This window comes from Engystomops pustulosus, chromosome 5 (assembly GCF_040894005.1).
Source record: "Engystomops pustulosus chromosome 5, aEngPut4.maternal, whole genome shotgun sequence".
NCBI classification, from domain to species: Eukaryota; Metazoa; Chordata; class Amphibia; order Anura; family Leptodactylidae; genus Engystomops; species Engystomops pustulosus.
Genome location: NC_092415.1, coordinates 47,852,436 through 47,874,020, shown reverse-complemented (window position 1 = coordinate 47,874,020; position 21,585 = coordinate 47,852,436). Strand labels below are relative to the sequence as shown.

At 40.3% G+C, this 21,585-nt stretch overlaps 1 protein-coding gene across 2 annotated transcripts; it reads right to left on the bottom strand.

Annotated features, from left to right (window-relative positions):
- Positions 1-1,560: 1,560 nt before the first annotated feature.
- SDR16C5 (short chain dehydrogenase/reductase family 16C member 5) lies at positions 1,561-21,374 on the bottom strand. Of its 2 annotated transcripts, none has more exons than XM_072151879.1 (7): positions 21,053-21,374; positions 13,511-13,867; positions 11,260-11,391; positions 10,077-10,176; positions 7,970-8,114; positions 5,145-5,270; positions 1,561-4,206 (listed from the first exon to the last, which is right to left on the bottom strand). In XM_072151879.1, the coding sequence occupies exons 2-7, from the start codon at positions 13,829-13,831 to the stop codon at positions 4,113-4,115; spliced, it is 918 nt and encodes a 305-aa protein (XP_072007980.1). In that variant the 5' UTR covers positions 13,832-13,867; positions 21,053-21,374; the 3' UTR covers positions 1,561-4,112. The 2 variants fall into 2 exon arrangements, with proteins under 2 accessions (XP_072007980.1, XP_072007981.1); XM_072151880.1 differs by having other exon boundaries at positions 21,126-21,374.
- Between the last annotated feature and the right edge of the window lie 211 nt (positions 21,375-21,585).

Sequence of the window (21,585 nt, the reverse complement as noted above, 5' to 3'; positions counted from 1 at the left end):
TAAAATTCATCAGGGAACAACAACCGTACCCAAATGGCGGCGCCCTATAAAGATTAGCCGGCGCCAGTCAGTCGCATTAATGGCGGGAGGGTTTAAGTCGATTGACCCAGTTCAGGTCGACTCAACACTAATTGCTACTACTAGTATCAGTAAGGAACCTGCATTGACTATCCCACAAAGGCTGCTATCTCAGTTACCGCTTACTTTTCTTGGCTGGGCTTACAATACCATTAATATTGAACTATAGTCACATGATAGTATATATCTGCATTCAGCCACCACTAGAGGGAGCTCACAGCATCTTTCAGATTGTAAACAGATTTTTTTTTCTTGTCCTGGAATGACAACTATCCAGTGGACATTCCCAAACAAGGTTTGTACACGTGTATGAATTTCTTCTAAAGAACATAGATTTCTGTATTTTATTATGGCTTCATTTAATATGATGAACTACTTGTAGTGCAGCCCTTTACTCCTGGGAGTTGTAACAATGTAAATAGTGACATCAGATGTATTGTTCTCAGTACAGATTCTTCATCTGTCTCTTATTACATTGAATATTTGAGGTTCACTTATACAAAGCATTCGATACCGAAAGAGAAAACTCAAGCAATGACATTGAGCGACTTACTGGTGCGAGTTTGTTATCAATTCTCCATACAATACTGCCAGAACTATATAAAAACCAGACATAATGCTGAAAACAGCCACAGATATGTTAGTGTATGGCACATGGTGTACTATAGTTCTGCAGGAAATCATTTAGGCAAACGTACAACTGATTTCTGCTTTCCATATGCTCAGCATTTACACAAACACAGGGGAAAGCTTGGACATTACGTCACCTACCAAAAAGGAATCTGTTTCAGATGCCGCATGACAAGAGCCGCTATCTGAGGAAATTCCTCACTTCCTGGCATCTGCAGATTTTCTGGAAAAGAATCTCGCCCTTTATGTAGTTATTGTCTGACCACATGAATTATTCTCCCTGATACATGAACCATATTATTATATTTTTGTGGCGGTTCTGAATGGAGATCTCCACCAATAACATGGACGAGACACCTACAATTCTCCTGAACCGAGAACGCTTAGAGCCACTACTTTGTTTAGTAACATCTTCGCCAAGTGTTCGGATAAGTTGGTACGTTAATTAGCAAAATGTTTGTCTTAATGGGGTGCTTCAAGAGTTGTTGTTTTTTATGTTTAAAAGGGCTGCAGGGATTAGGCAAACAAGTTCACCCTGGCTTCATGTAAGCAGATGATGGACATCCCAATGCCATTGGTGGCCATTTTTCATGCTAGTATTGATTCATACAATAGGAATACAATAACAATGGCCAATTCTAGGTTTCATGCCAGAAACAAGGGCGGGAAAAAGTCCACATTCGTGGAAAACTTTTTACATAAATGGAGCCAAGAAAAAAGGAAAGTCTATCCCAAATGTCTTTTTTGGTTGAATATGTAGTGAAATAAAGGGTAGACATGTCCACATTTTAGATGTATGTGTTCTGCAAGGACCAAAATACTTATACCAATCATTTATACATAAACACAACGGACACTAGAAAAGGATTTTTATTCATAAACTTATTTTTTTTTCAAAACACAGAAACAACTTCATCTTCTAAAATTATCTCTGTACATGGAACTTTAATATGTCCAAAAAGTACAAATATGATAAAGATCCCTGCACTTCCGGCCTTCATTTCCTCCTTTCCTTCGAAAGGATTTTTTATCGCATGATTAGTAAAAGTGGGAAAAATGTAAAGAAATCTTTCTGCTGGTTCCAGGTTATCCTCTTCTTCACCGTCCTATATCTGGATGCAAGTAGAGATGATGGACTTGAACTTTAGGTTTGGCGTTCTCCGTTTGGCGGCTTAGCCTAACCCGGGCATGTTTCTTGATTGGCTGGTAGATACACCTGGCCAATCACAGCCATGCCTAGTCGCTAGGGGCATAAAGCTACCCGATTGGCTGCTTCGCAACCCATCAAAGTAACACAGCCAAACAAAGGACACAGAACCTAAAATCTCTAGATTTGAAACAACCAATGGCAGCAGGAGCCTCCCCTCTACCATGTTTACATGAGGGGTGATAGACAGTCAAGCCACTTATGTCATGTTATTTGTAGAATTTCCTTAACTAGATTTCAGCAACATGTAGAAAATGCTACAGACTGACAAACTGGATTTTTTAAAAAATTATATTATTCTATTTCTAAATAATAATTTTTTTTTTTAACAAAGCGTAGGAAAAAAATCCACACGTCAAAAGTAGACAGAAGTAAATTATTACAACACATGAAAAATGTTACCTACGGAAATCTGCTCCTTACTCAAAAGTAGATCATGGATTGTATGTAAAATAGGCCTTCAGGCTGCGTTCAAAGGTTGCATTTATATTGACTTAACACTGTTTTTACATAAATCGCAGTGATAATGCAGCATAAAGTTGGTCTTCTTGTCGCCCGATCTGTGTTGAAATGTCAGAAAAGACTTTAAGAAATGATTGATGTTGAGGCTAGCTGCTGAGAAATCTTTCTGCCTCCCATCATTCCCATTCTAAATTTGCAATAGAAGACAGTTTAATAATCCAGAATTTAAGTTTCCACCCGAGACCCTCTATTGATTTACAGGCAGTCCCGGGGTTACATACAAGATAGGTTCCATAGGTTTGTTCTTAAGTTGAATTTGTATGCAAGTCGAAACTGTATATTTTATAATGGTAGATCCAGACCACAAATTTTTTTGCCCCAGTGATAATTGGAGTTTCAAAATTTTTTGCTGTAATGGGACCAAGGATTATCAATAAAGCTTCATTACAGACACCTTACAGCTGATCATTGCAGTCTGGGACTATAGTAAAGCTTCCAGAGAGCTTCACCAGAGGTCACAGTGGGCAGAGGGGTCCGTCTTTAACTAGGGGTTGTCTGTAAGTTGGGTGTCCTTAAGTAGGGGACCGCCTGTAATTCTTATGGGGTTACATTACATGCTGGTGCACCATGCAAGTGATAAAATCCCCCCCCCCCCTGACTTTTCTGACTATAAATTTATTATAAACAGTGTGTTAAAGCAAGAAGAAATACTGATAATCTTCTTTATTAGTCCTATCATTAGCATGATCCAATGCTGTGAAATATAAACAAAATATATAAATATAATCAAAAAGACACAGTCCAGTAAGACTTACTTTACACATTAAAGCAAACCTGTCACCAGGAATGTCACTTTTAGCTGGTGACAGGTTCTGCTGTGCGGATTTTAAAAATGCCCTGGTTGGAATTCTGAATAATTCCAGCAGTTTATAATAGTTTATTTGACATTATCTGGCTCCTTGCCAGCAGCATATGGTTAGTCCCTGGGGAGAGGCAGCTGCAGCCTGTGTGTGCCTATGTTTCAATATTCATTTTCAATCTCCTCCACACCATCCCCCATCCGGAATATGTTAGAATTCACAGCTGAACCAGTAATTAAAAGTGGACTAATTAACTTTGAGCCTAAAAGTATCGTTATCCAAAATTATCTTTAGGGATAAAAATGTTCAAATTATACAGTGGCCCCCATTGTACAGTGCTTCATTATCTTTGTAACTTGATTTTCTGTGATGTGTCAGTGCCCATATTTGTGAATTGTAGTTGAGCAGGTGAAAAGAAAAAAAGGCGGGCCGAGAAATTCTACTACAGACATTATATCAAAATATTAGTTTTTTTAAAAGTCGTAAATATAAGGTGCTGGGTAGGATAAACATGTCCATTATTCTACAGTCCAGTGCTCAGATTTCCATTTTACCCAACAGCCATTACCCCATCGCTATTTCCCATTAATAAGATTTAAAAAAAGTTTTTTGTATGTTCACCAGATCCTGACAATCTAAGATATTTTGTTGAAAAGGCAAAAATACATAAACTCAAGAATACAAAGTCTCTGAACAAAATACATTTTACTAATATTTCTATTAATATAATTAATATACACATGTCTATTCGGTTGTAAAAAGAACTTTTAGAAACAATTTTGGACTGTTATGAGATAATCTGTATTACTGCAAATAGTGTGTACATAGCATTACATTCATGTCGTCCTGAAGCCGATAGCGGTGCAGGGTGAAATTTAGTCCTTCTTTACACGGCCCTTAAAATGATCCATGAAATGGAAAGCTCCAAAGTAATCCCCGAGTACAACTCCTAATTTTGCAGACATAATACTAGAGATAAAACAAAAGAGAAAGAATGTTAAAAATTAGGAAAAAATATATCAAAATCTTTTATTTTGGGTGTGTTAATATAAAATGACAGGTTCCGATTTCAAAGCATTGTTATTATCTCTAAATGGTTCCTTTCCATGGCTGCAATGTTAAAAAAGAAATCAGTTTGTAAACCTGTAAATTATATTAATGGAGTCCTGCATATAAAATGTTACTTGGATAATGTCTGACAATATTCAACTACAGATATATACAGCTCGGTTTACTTATTATTAGGGATAGAAGATGATGTATCAATTGTTTCACACAGTGCCTTGCTGGAATGTTGAGTGAGAGTTCTGTTAAATCATTGAGCACTTCATGTCATGTGACCAGCAACATTACTTCATGTATATATCTGATCACATGAAATCACAGAACATCTCCATGCAGGAGAAAAACTAAAAGTCCATGGAGGCTGCTGTGATTTCATGTGATCAGATACATACATGGTGTAGATATTGCAAATGTTTTTGGCTAAAGGACTTTAGATGACATCACCCTGGTCACATGACATGTGCTGAATAGTGAGAAGTCATATGACATGGGGAGGAGTTGATAGGAGGGGTCGGCAAAGCTGGACACGTCCACTCTGATTCCAGGTAGGATAACAAAGTTGATTTTATGGGGATGCGAGGGAAGCAATTTTTAAATAAAGTAAGGGAGTCAGTTAATAGGACTCTATGTGAACCTGTCTCTAGCTGTATTTGTGAAAAATGTGGTGAAATTAAGGTTGAAAATAGGTGTAAAAGGCATATGACCTTATTTAAGCAATCATAGTATCAGGAATGAAATTTTTTTTTAATATATAATATGGATATTTTTTTATATTTATACTATTATGCTGATAAAAAAAGAAAAGTAAAAAAACGTATAAACTATGTAAATCCTGGACTCACTTTTTCATTGCAAATACAAAATAGAGACTGCGCGGCATCACCAGGTATACTTGTTCCTTCAAGATAGCATCAACAATTTTCTTACAAGCATAGTCCGGCTCCAAAATGGGCATAAATCTAGGCCACCTGGGGGGTACAATAGAAGACAAATAAAAAACATACACAAATAATAGCGAATGTTCATATCCTGGATCCAGGGCTTCTCCTCTTACTGCTCCTAATTCTGTGGAGAATGCGGATGCACAACAGTCGAGCGCTCACCAGCGACGTCTCCTGTAGGGGTCAAATTACCACAATTTAGAGGTAGACGCTGCCTATCTATACACAGGTTTGGTCTCACATGCCCTGTGGTCGTAGCTCTGCTCCCAAGCTTGTTGCGTGCACATGTTTGGAACTTATGTACAAGCAAAAAGAAGGACTCGTGAATGACATGGCTGCGAAAGGGATATGGTCATAAATATGGATATGGTCATGAATGTTATATTTGTAATACACCTTTAGCCTCATCCTCAATACTGCTGGGGAATATGCAAATTAGTCTTCCAGGAGGGGAGAAGAAAAACCACGCCTCTTTTGCTACCATGTAAGGCAGACCTCTTATCATCAAGCTTAAAGACCTCATATGGGGTTAAATCCAAACAAGTATATTTATTCCAGAAGGAACAGATTACGAACTGTATGCAACACCATTTTGATGTGGTTGCTTCTCTTCAGTACAGTGTAGGGCGCTAGTTTGGCTGACAGAGGTTTTTGACTAGTATAAGGTAGCAAGAGTTCTCATAATGGAGACTTTGCCAATTAAGGCCACGTTGCAGGCGTAGAGACTTTAAGCCATTGATGCTACCTTGTAAGGCAGCCCCCTTACCATCAAGCACAACTTTCAGGAAGTGCTTAGGAAAACGTATTTGCATTTTTCCCAGAATCCCCTAGAGGAGCATCAATGGCTATAAGTTCCCACACGCCTGCAAGGCGACCTTAATTTTTAACCCTTACTTAACAATTTTACTCTACAGTTTTATTGCTGTTTTAGCTCCAAACACTGACCACTGTCAGAGTGCGAGTGTGACTCTCTAAGTAGACACATTATGATCCCTCTAGTGCTGTAAGATGCTGTGAGCTGACAATGTGCTTAAATTACCAGGGTAATTACTAGTTTCTGACACATAGAAAAAGAGAGACGAGACAGATCAGAGATGAAAAATGATGATATACATGAGATGGATATAAAAAAAACAAATGACACACTCAGCTCTGCCAACACGCCTAGATAACACACACACACCTCTGCTATATGCCTCCCTCCTCCTCCCCTGGACAAAGACCTTATCTGTCTGTAGCTTGTAGAGCAAGTCTCTGCACACTGCTGCTTGCTGGCAGGAAGTGCCTGTGTCTGAGCTGGTCTTGTAATACAGGGAGGGAAGGGCTGGAGCCACAGAGCACCACAGTGTGCAGATAAGAGAAGCTATTCATGAGAAGAATCCAACCATAGTCAAAAAATTCACGGTCGGAAGAAGGGGCAACCAAAATAGAAAACACCAGGGCTAATAGAGACAGGTTGGAATTATATCTGTGAAATATTAACAACAAGAATGTGTTATTTTGTTATCCTGAGTATATTTAAGAATAATGTTTTAGTGAGAATACCCCTTTGACTGGAAAAGTCTCCGTAAGAAGAACTCCTACTCCCTGACCTCATTGCAGCTGACAAATTTGGGTGGTTGGATTGTATTGAAACAGCAGAGCTCTGGGAACTACAGTTTCTCTACAACACACACATATCATAGAGAGTGGCAGGGACATGCATCTATCACACATTGATGATTTGCCCTCTAGATACTCCATAAATGCCCTTTTGTAAGAAAACCTTTAACTATATGAGGTGCAGAAACTTGGCTCCCGGCTTAGAATGGTTAAAGACCTTTTCTGCTATTGAGAAGGAATTATTCATGTATTTTACTATAGAAGGATACACAACTATACGCAGGGATCTTTTCTCTCAGTTTTCTAAAGTTGTCAACTGTGTTGAAATTACAGAGGATTATTAGGTCTCCACTTTCAGTTACTGATTAGGAACCTACTTAAGAGAGATGTAAAACCAGTTCTGGTCACGTGGTGATCACACAGGGCCCGGCTCATTTTAGGGACGCTCCATTATATGACTTACACATCTGTGGGATCACCATATTAACAGGACAGGTTTTTCAGCTTTTAGATGCAAATAATTTTATATATTATACAGGCGTTTCCAACATGACATAATATGCCACTTGAAGTCTTTGAAATTAAGCTTTGCAAAAAGGGGTTTGCATGCTGGATCATGGACTGTTAAATATTCTTTCCTCTCCTCTGCAGCCTACTAGTTTACTGGTCCAAATTGGTGTTCATGGACCTGGATCCTTCCCCATGGTCTGGCCTTGAAAACAAATGGAAGGTCTCTAGGTAGTTTCACAAGGAGAATATCTTGGGATGATAACTCAATAACATCAAGACTCCACTGCCCAAGTCACTGCCCCGACGCTCACTTTACACTAAAAAATTTGGAAAATATGGTCATTATCTGTGGCTGGATGGGTTAATATAATTATTACTCCATATTGTTTATATACCAGAATGCAGCAACCCCAATCCATAAAAATTCTGGCAACCCAACATTTTTAAAATACATTTGTCACAGAGACAAAAAATAATTCTGGCTGGGGTTACAATGATAAAATATACAGTTCCAACTTACATACATCTTGTACGTAACCCAGGAACGGCCTGTATATGCATATTTTTTTTTATACACACAAACACACACACTGTTACTTTTCCATGGTACATACTTGGTTGTACATCCATCAAACATGCCCGTGTTGATAAAGTAGGGGCAAACAATTGTGGTCTTCACTCCAGTCTTTCCAAGATCCAACAACTCAAGCCCAACAGATTCTGCAAAGCCGATGGCTGCAAATTTACTAGCACAATAATCTGTAAGAAAATAAAATAAAGATATAATAAACGCATAAATGATCACATACAGTCAGATCGTTATAATGACACATGCAGTGCACAGTTGTGGCATCTTTAGCTCCAGTGAGATCTGATGGATGAGATGACATTGCTTTTGTGGATAAGGGTCATGGATTGACTGGTCTGTGTGTTGGTCAGACTTAGCAGTCTGAACTCCAATCAATCTAGATACGGCTAGAAGAGTGCGTGAAACGGCCTGTCGCCGAAGTTTTCTCCATGCTACACCTCCCTGTCCTATGCAGCGTTTTAAATAAAGAAGACCAACTAGGTGAGTGCCGCGACTTTTTGGTCTTTCTTTCGCTTGTATGAGATACTTACCTGCTAATTGCTGGCTGAGCACTACCCACGAAAACTACATGCAACCAGACTGTATCACAGTGCCTTTGCCAGCCATTGCCTTTCACTCCTAGTCTGGTAGTGCCGATGTTTTTCTGGGCGGTGTGAACACTGCCCGAGACTTTCCTTTGTTGTAATGAACTCCAATCAACTACACAGAGGGAACCGATCCTGCAGGGAACCGATCCTGGTCAAGCTGCCTCAATTCTGCTTTCTATATGCAAAATTGAAAAGCAATTAACTGTCACTGGAAAAATTGGTGGCTAGGGCCATGTACACACTACTAACAAATTTTCCATTATGCTCAGTAATGACTGTAAATCAGGTGGTGTGCGGTGCCATTTACATAAGGGGACAGAAGGACACTGATGGTGGCGTGAATTGATCCTTGGCTGTGGGGTTTCTGACTATGCAGTGACCCCGACTCCTCCAATTTAATAAATTAGCAAAAAAGACCTGTTAGTGATGTGAAAAATGATTAATGTGTGGGATGTTAGTCCGGAAACTCCTTTAGTGGATCCACTAGAGAATATAGAGTTAAAATGAGACCCCTGCATTCTGTTTTCAGGCATTTCTAACACATACCATAAACTTTGCTCTGTGTGTGTGGATTATGTACTTTAGCCTTGACATCACTTTGTATGATAAGATACTACCCGAAACTATAACAAAGGTCACTTCTTTTAACCAATATAAACCGGCAGGTGACACAATACCTGATAATGTCTCTCAGACATAGCAGAATACCCCAAATCATCCTGAATTGTTTAGTTTTAGTCCACAAATAAAACCGATCTAAAGGGAACCTGTCACCGTGAGCAGGAGGGGCAGAATCATTGGTAGTTTCAGCATAAAATGGATTTTTAGTTTCAACAAGGTTTTGTTTAAAAAAACATAGAAAAATATAAAATGTATTTTTAATGTAGATTCCTATTTCTTTTTATCCCCCACTTATCCAGTGGATAAAATTATATTTTGTATATCTCTGAGTTTCCCACTAGAAGTCAGTAGTGGTAGTAGCTTCATTACCCTTAGTGGTCACAGTTGCCAACCCTCCATTACACATGTCATACAATTCCCCTACTGAACCTTCACAGTAGTCACATCAGCCAGCCTTCCATCGCTCCTAAGCCTCCTGTGCATGGAATAAGAGACCCCCCATCCCACCGCTACATAGGTGCCTGTACAGTGCATCTGCCATCTTGTCTGAGCTTCTCCTCTGCTCGGTTAACAGCATTTAGTGATATGCTTTACAGCAGCATCATGTACATAGACAACAATAGACTGGAGCGGACTCACTGAGGGCTATGGGAGAGTTTATTAGCGGTGTTATAAGCAGGGTATCAAAGCTACAGATACATTGTGAAGTCATCTATTATCAGTAGTGGATATAATGATGGCATTTTCTATAGGGGTTACCTTCTATAGTGAGCCTCTCCTACGGGAAGCCTGTAAGTCTATGATGTAATTCTGTATGGCATTATCAAGCAGCAATTATTAGTGCAAGGGGTCAAGAAGGCTATAGTACTTGTTATGTGGAAATATATATGACAATATGTTGAACATAGAAACAGGTAGTCTCACCTGCTAGACCATTAACTCCAATCAGCCCGGCAGAACTGGCAATGCTCACGAGATGACCATGATTGGAGGCCATCATTGCAGGAAGGAACGCCTTATAAGTCTATAGATAAAAAAAAAGCAAATATATAGGATTTATAATGTCAGTAATAACATAACATGCACAGGTACATCTAGACATAGCAGGCTATAAACCCATTACAGGAACTAAAGCTCATAAGACTACGTTATTTTTATGCTCGTATTATCATAGTATGTTCTAAAGATTAAATCCGTCAAACCTTTTGACTGTCTACAAGTGACACACAAAAAAACACAACAGACACATGGAAAGCCATAGAAAAGTAATAATGCAGCATAAAGTAAGTGGGAGTATCAGAGCGATTGCCTTGTAAGGCTTCTGGGAAAAGCTGTACACTCCATCATTCCCAATGGCTGTTTCCATGGAACAAAAACACAAAATGTAATTTTGAAAATCCTGTAAATCTGAGCTGTTATATTGAAAAAAAAAAAAAAAAAAAAAAAAAAAAAAGAAAGAAAAGAAAACATATAAAGACAGACAATGGATCCTGAATAAAAGATATTCTCGTGAAAAGACAGAGTAATGGAACTTTTAAAGGCGCCATACACCCACAATCTAGATTCTTTTACTGGCATCTGAAAATATCAGTCTTTAAGTCTTTATTACAGCGTACAGACCATAGGAGGCTTCTAGTTTAAATTTAGGTAAATTCCTATCCTACAAAATAAATTCAATAAAATAAGATAAACCACTTCTTGTGTTAGTTTTTTTTTTTCCAATTTCAGGGATATTCATTCAGGGCACAGTGAAAAAGACTTTTGGGTTTGTGGAAAATTATTCAAGTTTCTCAATCTCTCTCTGTTAATGGGAACCGGCCCGTTCAGTCCCCATTTCTTGCCTGTATGTGGCTATTGTAAATCACTAGAGTGTTAGCAGCTAAACCGATTGAAAGGCCTATTCCTTCCCATGTTTTCTGCTGGAGCAGTCCATTCCTATATTCATCAGCACATGGGCAGACATCACATACAGGTGACATGGGCTGCAGATAACTGATCACGGGCCCGAGAGCCACCGTCGACTGTGGGCTGACCGACCCAAACACAACACTTAAAATGATCCAAAACAGATCTGAAATTATGACTAAAAATAGTAGCACAAAATTACCCAGAAATGTGCCATTGTGTTCACTTGCATGGTCTTCTCCACGAGGGCATCAGGAGAATCGATGAATTTCTTCCCAGTCACGATCCCGGCATTGTTTATTAGGATAGTGATATCTCCAACTTCTTTTTTCACCTGTTGGAGTAAGATCACAAGTTATATACGACATTATGTATTTACTGACTGATTCATGCTCATATAGAACCATCAACTCTGTATGCATACCATATATACTCGAGTATAACCCGAGTTTTTCATCTCAAAAAATGTGCTGAAACAACCCAACTCGGCTTATACTTGAGTCTATTACAAAAAAAAAAAAAATCTCTTCGTTGCCTCCGAGCAGGTCCTAATCACTCCTTCGACACTCAGGCTTTAAGTCCACGCCCCCTCTCGAATATCGAAGGAAGGAAGAGGACCTGCCCGGGAGGTGTTGGAAAGGCAAGTACAGATTTTTTTTTTAATAGACTGGGCATACCTCAGGAAGGGGCTGGGGGACTATACACTGGGGGCAGGGACTAGCAGGCTATGTACTAAGGGGGAATTGGCAGAATATATCGTCTGGCTGGCTATATACTGGGGGTGAGGTGGCAGGCTATATACTGGGGGACAGGGGGCTGGCTAGCCATCTAGTGTGGGGGTTATGACCAATGCATTTCCCACCCTATGATTATACTCAAGTCAATAGGTTTTGTCAGTTTGTTAAAATTAGCCACCTCGGCTTATATTCGAGAAAATATGTTATTTAACATCTAGAAATATTACAGGTCCAAATATAGGGAGAGGGCAAAAAATATTTTTGGAAGGACAAATGAAAATGATCAGCCTTGTCTGCATCTTCTATGACTTCATCCACATGTGTTACCTGCAATTTACTTGTGCAATTTTAAGGTCATTTGAGACTTTAATTTACGAACGGCAGCATAAAAAGCACATGAACGAACGCACCATTCAAGTCAATGGCAGCACCGAAAATAGGCGAGAAATCTGCCTCAACTATTTAACCTCCCAATGAATTGAATAGCCAGAACATTTAACAACAAAGGTAGCATTTTCCTTTGATGTGTTAGGCCTTTACATTTTCCTAGATATGAGGGAGGTCTTATCAGTAACTGACAGCTATAAACAGTCAATCTGTAAGAGGTCCACCCCTACGACTAGTTGACTACCCTTGCGCCTGCGCTTTGCGTCGAGTGTAGCTGGCGTAGTACTCCCTGGCTTTACTGCACATAGGTATGGCTCCTGCACAGTGAAGCCGGGTACTGCCACAAACATATGAGATTAGCCATGTATTAGCTGGTTATCCGTAGATATTAATCAGACCAATAATACTTATTTCCCCATGTCATAGCGTGGAAAAGATTCTACTAAGAGCTTTACTTCACTCTTTCTTTGTAGGAATTTGCAGTCAACAACATCAAAGAGAGAAATAGGGTGTTATGCACCTCAGTGCAGGAGTGAATGGGGAGAAGCTGGAGGAGAGACACAGGTGAGTATGAGTGTTTTTTTTTTAATTATGCAAGGGGGAGGGGGCACATTGAGGGGACTTGTCATTACTGGAGGCTATGGGAAACATTACATTACACGGGGCTTTGTTGGACATTACTGGGGGCTATTAGGGGCATTATTGGGAGCAGTGAAGACATTGGGGGCAAAGACAACATTGAGGGACATTACTTAGTGTAGGTATTAAGTGAGGGGCTCCTTCATGTGTTCATGATTAGGCAGGGCATTATTTAGTTTAGGGTCAAATTGAGAGCTAATAAGTGGGGGTGGGGCACAGTTATTAAGTGCAGACAGCATTTTTACTTGTTAGTTCAAGATTAAGGAACATTATTAGGTAGGTGGCACAATGAAGGGGTGTAATGATACTTGCATATATGTGGTATGTATTATTTATTCCTCACCGTGAAATGGTGCATATTAGACGTGGGCTGGAGGAAAATTGTACATTATATGGGTTGTGGTTACATAGGAGGCATTTTGCAGGGCACACAAGATGGCCTGGTCCCGGGAACCAGATACAAAAAGGTTGGGGAACATTGCTATTCAGGACCTTTGGAGACCATGGAGGTTCTTTCGGTAATGTGAAAAATCAAATCGATCTGGTTGAAAGATTTCAGCAGCAGAGAGATTTTGTGCAATTCTTTTGAGAAATTCCAGCAAAATTCAAAACAGAGCAGGAAGATATGTACAGTGGTTTATTTTTCAAAAAATAAAGTTTCTGAAATTTCTTACCAAAATAAAAACATACCTGGTCTGCAACTCTGTAAACCTCTTCTCTCTTGCTGCAGTCACATGTGTACGTATGTACCCGGACACTGCCATTCTTCTTAGCCAGTCTGCTGGTTTCCTTATTACCCTCCTCATTGATATCCCACAATACTAGAGTGGCACCAAGGCGGGCAAATTCCAGTGCCATAAGGCGTCCTATGCCGCTCCCAGCTCCAGTAATAAGCACCAGTTCCCCAGCAACATTTTTTCTTCGAGATGGGATACACCATAAGATGATAGATTCCAACGTCAAATATATTGTAAGAAGCAAAACTTTCAGTGTTTCCAAGAAAAAGTTCATGATGAAAGATTTGGAAGTTTTTATGTAGGAAAAAACCTGTAAAAGAAAGCTCTATATTTAGCACAGACATGATTGTTGATGGATCATAAAAAGCACACACTAAGTACATAAATCCATTCGGAGAAGTTTAAGAGTAAATGACTTCTCCTTTTTTAAAAAAAATATGGCATGCAAATCCACAGAATAATGGTTAAAGAGTAACTGTAAATGTTTTTTATTTTTCACAAATCAATAGATCTTGGCATGTGAAACAACTTTGCCTATTAACTTTATTACCTATATTCAGTAGTTTCTTTGCTATAGCCCTCACATTACCTCATTGCTGTAATGGCTGCTTCCTCTCCAGGTGCTGAAAAGCCTTATGAATGTATGTTGTTTACACTTTGTTTCTGGTCAGTTTCCTGGGAGGGGTGGAGCTGCTGCCTCCTGCTCACAGAGGAGGAGGTTATGTTTCAGTGAATGTAGCAGTGTTGAATTTGTGCAGAACAGATCTCTCTTGCACAGAATAGTAGGGAACAGGGGAGATCTTGTACCTCATCATAGACTGACAGACATTAGTCTCCGCCCACTACACCTCTGGTGAGAAAGATTTTTGTGAAACACTTTCAGAACAGAAAAAGCCATAACCTTGGAAAGAAAAAGTTGAGGAGCACAGAGTAGGCATCATTCTGTTTGTTTTCAAAGGGGGAAATCACATATAATAATTTGGTAAAATCACTAATGCTTTACAGTTACGCTTTATATCTGTGGTTAAATGAATTATTTTCTCTACTTTATTGACTGGGTTTGGCCACCCATGTTTCCAGGAATGATCACAGCACTTGGCAGCTCTCCGTCAGCTCCATAGAGATGAATGGAGCAGAACAGTCACCTGCGACCATCTGCTCCATTACTCTCGGGAAGCGACGAGGGGTCCGACAGAGGTACCTGGGACCACATCAGACCCTTTGTTTGGGTGATCTGTGGGGGTTTCATCACAGAGATTTAAAAGCTCTTAAAATATTAGGGGATAACCGTATTGATAGCGTTTCATAGCGTTTGATAGTAACATGTGATCCTCAAAAAAATTTATCTCTTGGGAGGTAGAGAAAAAACATACAAAAGGTGCAAAATCAAGTAAAAGCTCCTACCAACAGTGATTTGGATTCAAATCTATTGGGATTTATGAGACAAAATATTGAGCTACAGTTAGTGTTAGATTTTGAGAGCAATGGGGCATTGATAACCTGAGTTCTCCATCTAGGATGTCGTGTACACACTAGTCTAGCCCTAATCAACTCTGCCCTGTCCAACTAACTCATATAGGCCGGTTCCACAGTTACGAGTGTGATGCGATGAACTTGCATCACAATCACAACGCATGCTGCCCGGATCGCACGGCCCAAACGCTGCACACCGGGAGTGAACTCAGCATGTCAGTTCAGTCCCGGTTCACAGCACTCGGGCCGTGCGATCCGGGCAGCATGTGTTGCGATTGTGAAACGGGCCATACAGCATTCAAGTTATTTCACTCAATATCTTGACTACAATCCTTATTGCACACTTGCCCTGTTACCGCTACATCTCCTATGGGTTTCGTCATTAATATGTCCCATGGCTCATCAGGGAAACAACCAGAAGTCAAGCAAGAGCCCAGAGTGACGTGGGTGGAACTGATGTAATGTATATCCCAATAGAAACACATACATCGACGGAGGTAGATTGCGGCACTTAATTATTAAGGTATTAGAAACATTAGTTCCACATGTTTTTTATAAGACATGTTAGACTGTTTCTAGCCTTTTAGCAAACATCATTGTAGGACTCTTCTTGTTATAGACATCAATAATTGTAAGACAATAAGTGGGAGCATCCATTTGTCTCTAATTTAAACTCTGTTGCGAATTATAACTTATAACGGCGTGTCAAGCTTAGCAAAGACATTTGCCGTGATCAGCAGCAATCTATGTGTTTCTATAGGACCCTCATACTAAGGTCCATCAAACTATTTTGCAATTCTGGTACCATTACAAAACCCTTTTACCTTTTTATGTTGATCCTAACCCCCCCCCCCCGAAACGGTCTCTTCGTTTGACTCAATGATGTGATCGGGTGACGGATTTGTTTAATGTCACCATGCCCGCAATCTAATGTAGTTCGCCATGGACATGTTGCTAGGCCCCTAACTTTACATCACTTCCGCTCTGGCCCGTGTCACTGTGGGCAGTGACTCGCGGGATTGTACATCCCCTGCAACCTCAATATTTAAAGAGTATTTTAAAAAACCTTACATTTTATGTACTCTACTACAGTCTGAATAGTCCAAACAGATATGGTGGTCTTGCAGAAATTAAACACTATATAAGGGATTCAAGGTATCTAGAAATTTGCGTCTGGTGCTGAACCTTTTACATGGTTTCAAATCACAACATACAAGTTCTCTATTTTTAACATTTACTTCTGCTTTTTGCAATTTCCAAACAGAAACCATTTCCTTTCAGTTTGATGGCAAGTGTTCAAATCTCAAGTCAGCAGGACAACACCAAATTTAGTTTTATTTTAAATAAAAAGAATAGAACAGAAAAATAAAGCCTTCCTCTTCCCAGAAAAAGTAGATTGTTCCTAAAAAAGAGAAGAGAAGAGAAGAGTGCCCCGGACCACCGCTTGTTTATAATCACTTTGTTACTTAGAGTTCTCATATGAATAAATTGAAAATTTGGGAAGTACCAGAATTCCTACACAAAAGACCAATATGATCTGGGATGGTTGTTTGCTTGAAACTGTGCTACTACATACCGCTATGTGACACTAGCCTAAGGCAGAGGATCACAGCTCAGCCGTGACGGAGATGAACCAAGAAGCAGCCAAGCAGAAAGCACTTGTGGAAACATAGAGGTAAGCATCACCTTCACTCACTGACTTCTTCATATCTGCATCGGAAACTCAGTTTGGTCCATCAAACATGCACAAGTGCTAGAATAATTTTTTCTGTCAAATTGACAAACCCAATAGTGTTACACACGGTGATGTACACCACCGTGCCTTCCACCTCTAGAGGATTGGGAACATGTTCTCTGGAATGATGAATTACACAAATCTGTCAGGAATAGAGGAATCTAGGTCTGGTTACCGCCAGTAACTTACTACTATAAAATGTTTGGGAGGAAGAATAATGGTAAGGCATAGTTTTTCGGAGATTGGAACCAATTCCTTCTTTGCAGTGATGGGAAATATTACAATGCAGCTTACGAGAAAAATTTAGACACTGTCTACTTCTGTGATTTCTTTGTGCTTTTTAGAGGGAAGTTTTCTTGTGATCTAGTATGGAGTTTCAGGTCCATGAAGATATGGTTTTGACACGTTTGGTTTAGAAGAACTTGAGAAGCCCTCACTTCAACCCTTAAAAAAAAAAAAGATAAAGTAGAACAGGTTTTCCCAAACCACCAAGTTGTGGAGCAATGCCAGGCAGGAAATCATTTAGTCCTAGGCCATGGGAGGAGGGCATACAGGTTTGGAGGTAGATGTCGTCTGGTCTCCATACACCCTCAGTATACATTCAGAGGTGCTAGGAGGGCGTTTTGTAAGCTTTTCTGACCACATTTGTAACAGATGTTTTATAGTTTCTCAGAAGATGTAACTAGGCACAGACTGAAACAATAGGCATGGAGTTAATCCCTTGCTGCTCAGGTGTTTACATGTCTGCAATGTTGTGGTCTTCAAATCTTGTTAATAAAGTTGCAATCTCTACTTTAGGGTAAATATCCTGGACTTTGTGAAGTACAAGAATGTATTCTCCTTGTGTTAAGGCCAGGCCAACAAGATAAGGGTTTTACTATTTCAAAGTCTAGTAGATAACCCTATTACTTATAAGCTTCAGAAAGCAATTGTTACAGAATACCTGCCATCTCCTTAATGATGGTTTATCATCAAGAGTGGGCTCTCACCTAGTGGTCACACCAGAGTGGAGATACCACATGTATGGCAGTGCCCTGCTGTATCTGGAGTGAGTGAAATGTACTAGGCAGTAAAGCTGGGCAGGAGGGGCTCCAGATCTCATGGCAACTGAAATACTAATTTACATATACAGGCGGTCCCCTACTTAAGTACACCCGACTTACAGACGACCCCTAGTTACAAACTGACCCCTCTGCCCCCTGTGACCTCTGGTGAAGCTCTCTGGATGCTTAACTATAGTCCCAGGCTGCAATGATCAGCTGTAAGGGGTCTGTACTAAAAATGTTTTGTCTGGATCTACAATTATAAATTATACAGTTTCGAATTATACAAATTCAACTTAAGAACAAACCCACGGAGCCTATCTGTACAAGCGGTCCCCTACTTAAGAACACCTGACTTATAGATGACCCCTAGTTACAAACAGGCCTCTGGATGTTGGTAAATTACTGTACTTTAGCCTTAGGCTACAATGATCAGCTGTAACATTTATCAATGGTGTCTGCAATTAAGATGTATTTTTATGTCAATCGAACATTTTTAAAATCCAATTGTCAGAGAGCAAAAAAAATTTGGCTTGGGTTACAATTATAAAATATACATTTCCGACTTACACACAAATATAACTTATGAACAAACCTACAGAACTTATCCTGTGCGTAGCTCGTAGATCCTGGATCCATGGATTTTTTGCAAACAAGAAATTATATTTTTTTTATGCAGGACACCTCACCACAAGGTCATATATTTAGTTTGTAGGTAACAACCCCCCCCCCCCCCCGAGTCATTCTGTCTCATTAGCATAATTTAAAAAGTTGATTATAAAAGGGAAGAGGCCATGAATAACAAATATAAAAAGATTACCGCAATCCCGGTGCCGATTTTTATTGTATATTCCCTCTAAAGACACATCACCCGCGGTAGCGTTGACTGGCTATACTTTCATCCTACCCTCCACTGCTAAATAACATCTCATCAAAAGAAAACTGAGTCAGGAAACATCCATCAAAAGGGGAGGGAAGGAGCTTGGGAGCGACTTCCAATAACACAGGGCATTTCAGAGATGAAAGGAGACATCAAGGACGGGCAACTTTGGCTAAAATTAAGTTTTGGAATAGGTTTTTTTGTTTGCATCCTGATTTTTTTATGTAAGCCACCATATTTCTAGATTAACCCCTCCAAATCTAATAGCACCCAATTTCTCAGTTTTATATCTTGTCTCTCTGTTCCAGACAGTCGCCGATTATATTGTTGTCCCCCATACTCTGGGTACTCAGTACAACCCTTTCAAAATGGTTTTCTAATATGATATTGCAGACCAGCCATTGAATAGGTCATTAATATTTGATCTCTGAGGGTTTAACAATTGGGACCTTGACCAATAAAGAAAACTTGACCAGAAGGGGAAGAACAGCACCACTCTCTCCGATGTGGCCATAACTGGTAACTACGTCTCAGCTGTTATTTAAACTAATTAAAGCTGAGCTGCAGTAACACAGCAAAAACTCACAGAACAGAGTTCTTCTTCCACCTTTCCTATATTGTTAATATATCCTATATAGAAAGGTTATCAATATCACTGTGATGGAAAACTCTTAATACACAAAATATTACTAACAAACTTGGAATTTTACCCATTAGCGGCAGTGAAGGTTTATAGGTCACTGGTCAAAGTACAAAAGGTTGAAAGGCATCACAGAGAAACGTCTACACATCGGGCAGATACAATATGATGCAACGTGAACATAAACCATCAATCTTCCTGGGGAATTGAGCAACGACTGTCTACATCCTATAACAGTAACAGATGCCCTACAAATATGTAAGCTATGCATGTGGTAATACACGCAACAGAAAAAGCTTTATTCCTACATTTCTCTACACATTCAACTGGGCCTCATAGTGCAATAGTCTGCAGAATTAACCCCCCGCATACATATCATTACACTGGCAAACCTGCAGTAATAAACATGCTGAGGGTCCAATGTTTGCTGTGCGGGTCCATTTAAACTACAGGTGTCAGTCACAGGTTTCTATACATCTACTTGTAGAAGCTGATCCGCTACAGTCTACACTGTAAGGGCGGCTTCACAAACAAAGCTTTTTTTGAAAAAAGCAACAGTTTTTTCAGCATTTTTTTTTTTTATTTAGTGCCAGAAATAAGCAGGAAAGAGAAGTAGATTGCTGGATCACTGTAACAAATGACTTTTATCTCTCGCGTTGCTCCCATTTCCTTGTGGGCAGTAAGTTGTTATGAGCAGGAACCTCTCTCCTATTGTCTGGATATATAGAATGACTTTCTTACTGTGTTATGTCTGATCGTGTCCGTGCAGGTTTCCTATACTGTGTAAAGCGCTGCGGAACATGGCGACGCTACAGACGGATATTATTAGTATTGATTGTATGTACATGGCACAATGTATTCCGTAGCCATATGTAAATGAATGAACTGACACAAAAACTAAAAGCTGGGACATTTTGGTTTAGTGTGAAATTTGACATACTGGTATTGTACATACAAGTCAGTAAAGAAGGAGCACAGGACGGGGTCCGCTATGGCGATTGGTGACGCGGCACAGGACGGGGTACGCTATGGCAGGGGTGTCCCAGGACGGGGTCCGCTATGGCAGGGGGCGGCACAGGAAGCTGCCAATCATCTAATAATCATTGCACGGCAGTTGCTATTGCAGGGGGCGGTGTGGCACAATATGGGTGTACAATATAGAGGTGGAGCTGTACAGGCAGGATCCGTAATTCAGTCAGCGTGGGTGTGGTATTGTAATTAGCGCATAATCCATAACTTTTCGCTTCCACAATAATTCTCAAAGACAGGGGCTGTGAGCCACCACCTGCAGAGACTATACAAGAGTGTACAGGGACAGCGCTTTATCCAGCCATTCCACAATACATGGAAAGCACTTACCTCCATCAGCTATAGGTGCTCAGCTCCCCAATACTGCACACCAGGGTCACACACCCGCTCCATTCTGTTTTGCCCCCCTAAACACTAACTTTTGCTTCCGTAATTACACAGTTCAGGGCAATAAGGCAGAAAAAATAAGATTACACAAAAAAGAAAATGAAACAACCACAGAATGTATGCGCTTTTCTGAATACACAGCGGGTGACACTAACATAGACCCTGTCACCAGTGTGAGAGACCCTGATACTAGCACAGGTGTCACCTGAGTGTCCTGAGACTGTTCTAGCTTATAATGTTTATATATATCATACAGTATACACTCCTGCAGCAAACATAGACAGTAGCGCAGTACGTCCTATACTCACCAGTCCCGGGGCTATGGGGCGCACACTTGCACGGGGCTCACTGACACTACAGCAATTGGGAAATGACACTTACACAGGAAACTTGGCCACACTGCGCAGGCGCACAGGAGGCGTCCACTTCTCCATCCCAAGCAGCGCCAATCGTGTACGGGAGCGGCCGAAGGCGAAATGACTGGCGAGGGGCGTGACCGGAGGAGTGGGGGCGTGGCTATGTAAAGAGAATTATGTAACAGGAGAACGGACCTGGCGGGTTTGCCGCATAAATACGCGGGATGTCATTCAGACGGCAGAGCTATAGGGGGTTATTACATGAGCGGGGCGAACGTGTATGATGCAAGGGGAGGGGCTGGAAGCGGCGGGCGGGGCGTATGACATCGGGTGGGAGTATTGGGCGTGGCTGTTGCGTTGGACTGGGCGTGGCCTATCATATAAACATAAACGTAATGGACATAACAGTTTATGGTACGTTCACACTTTGAGTTTTTTCGATGCAGTTTTCAATGTCCAAACCAGGGGTGGAGTGAGAAAAGCGG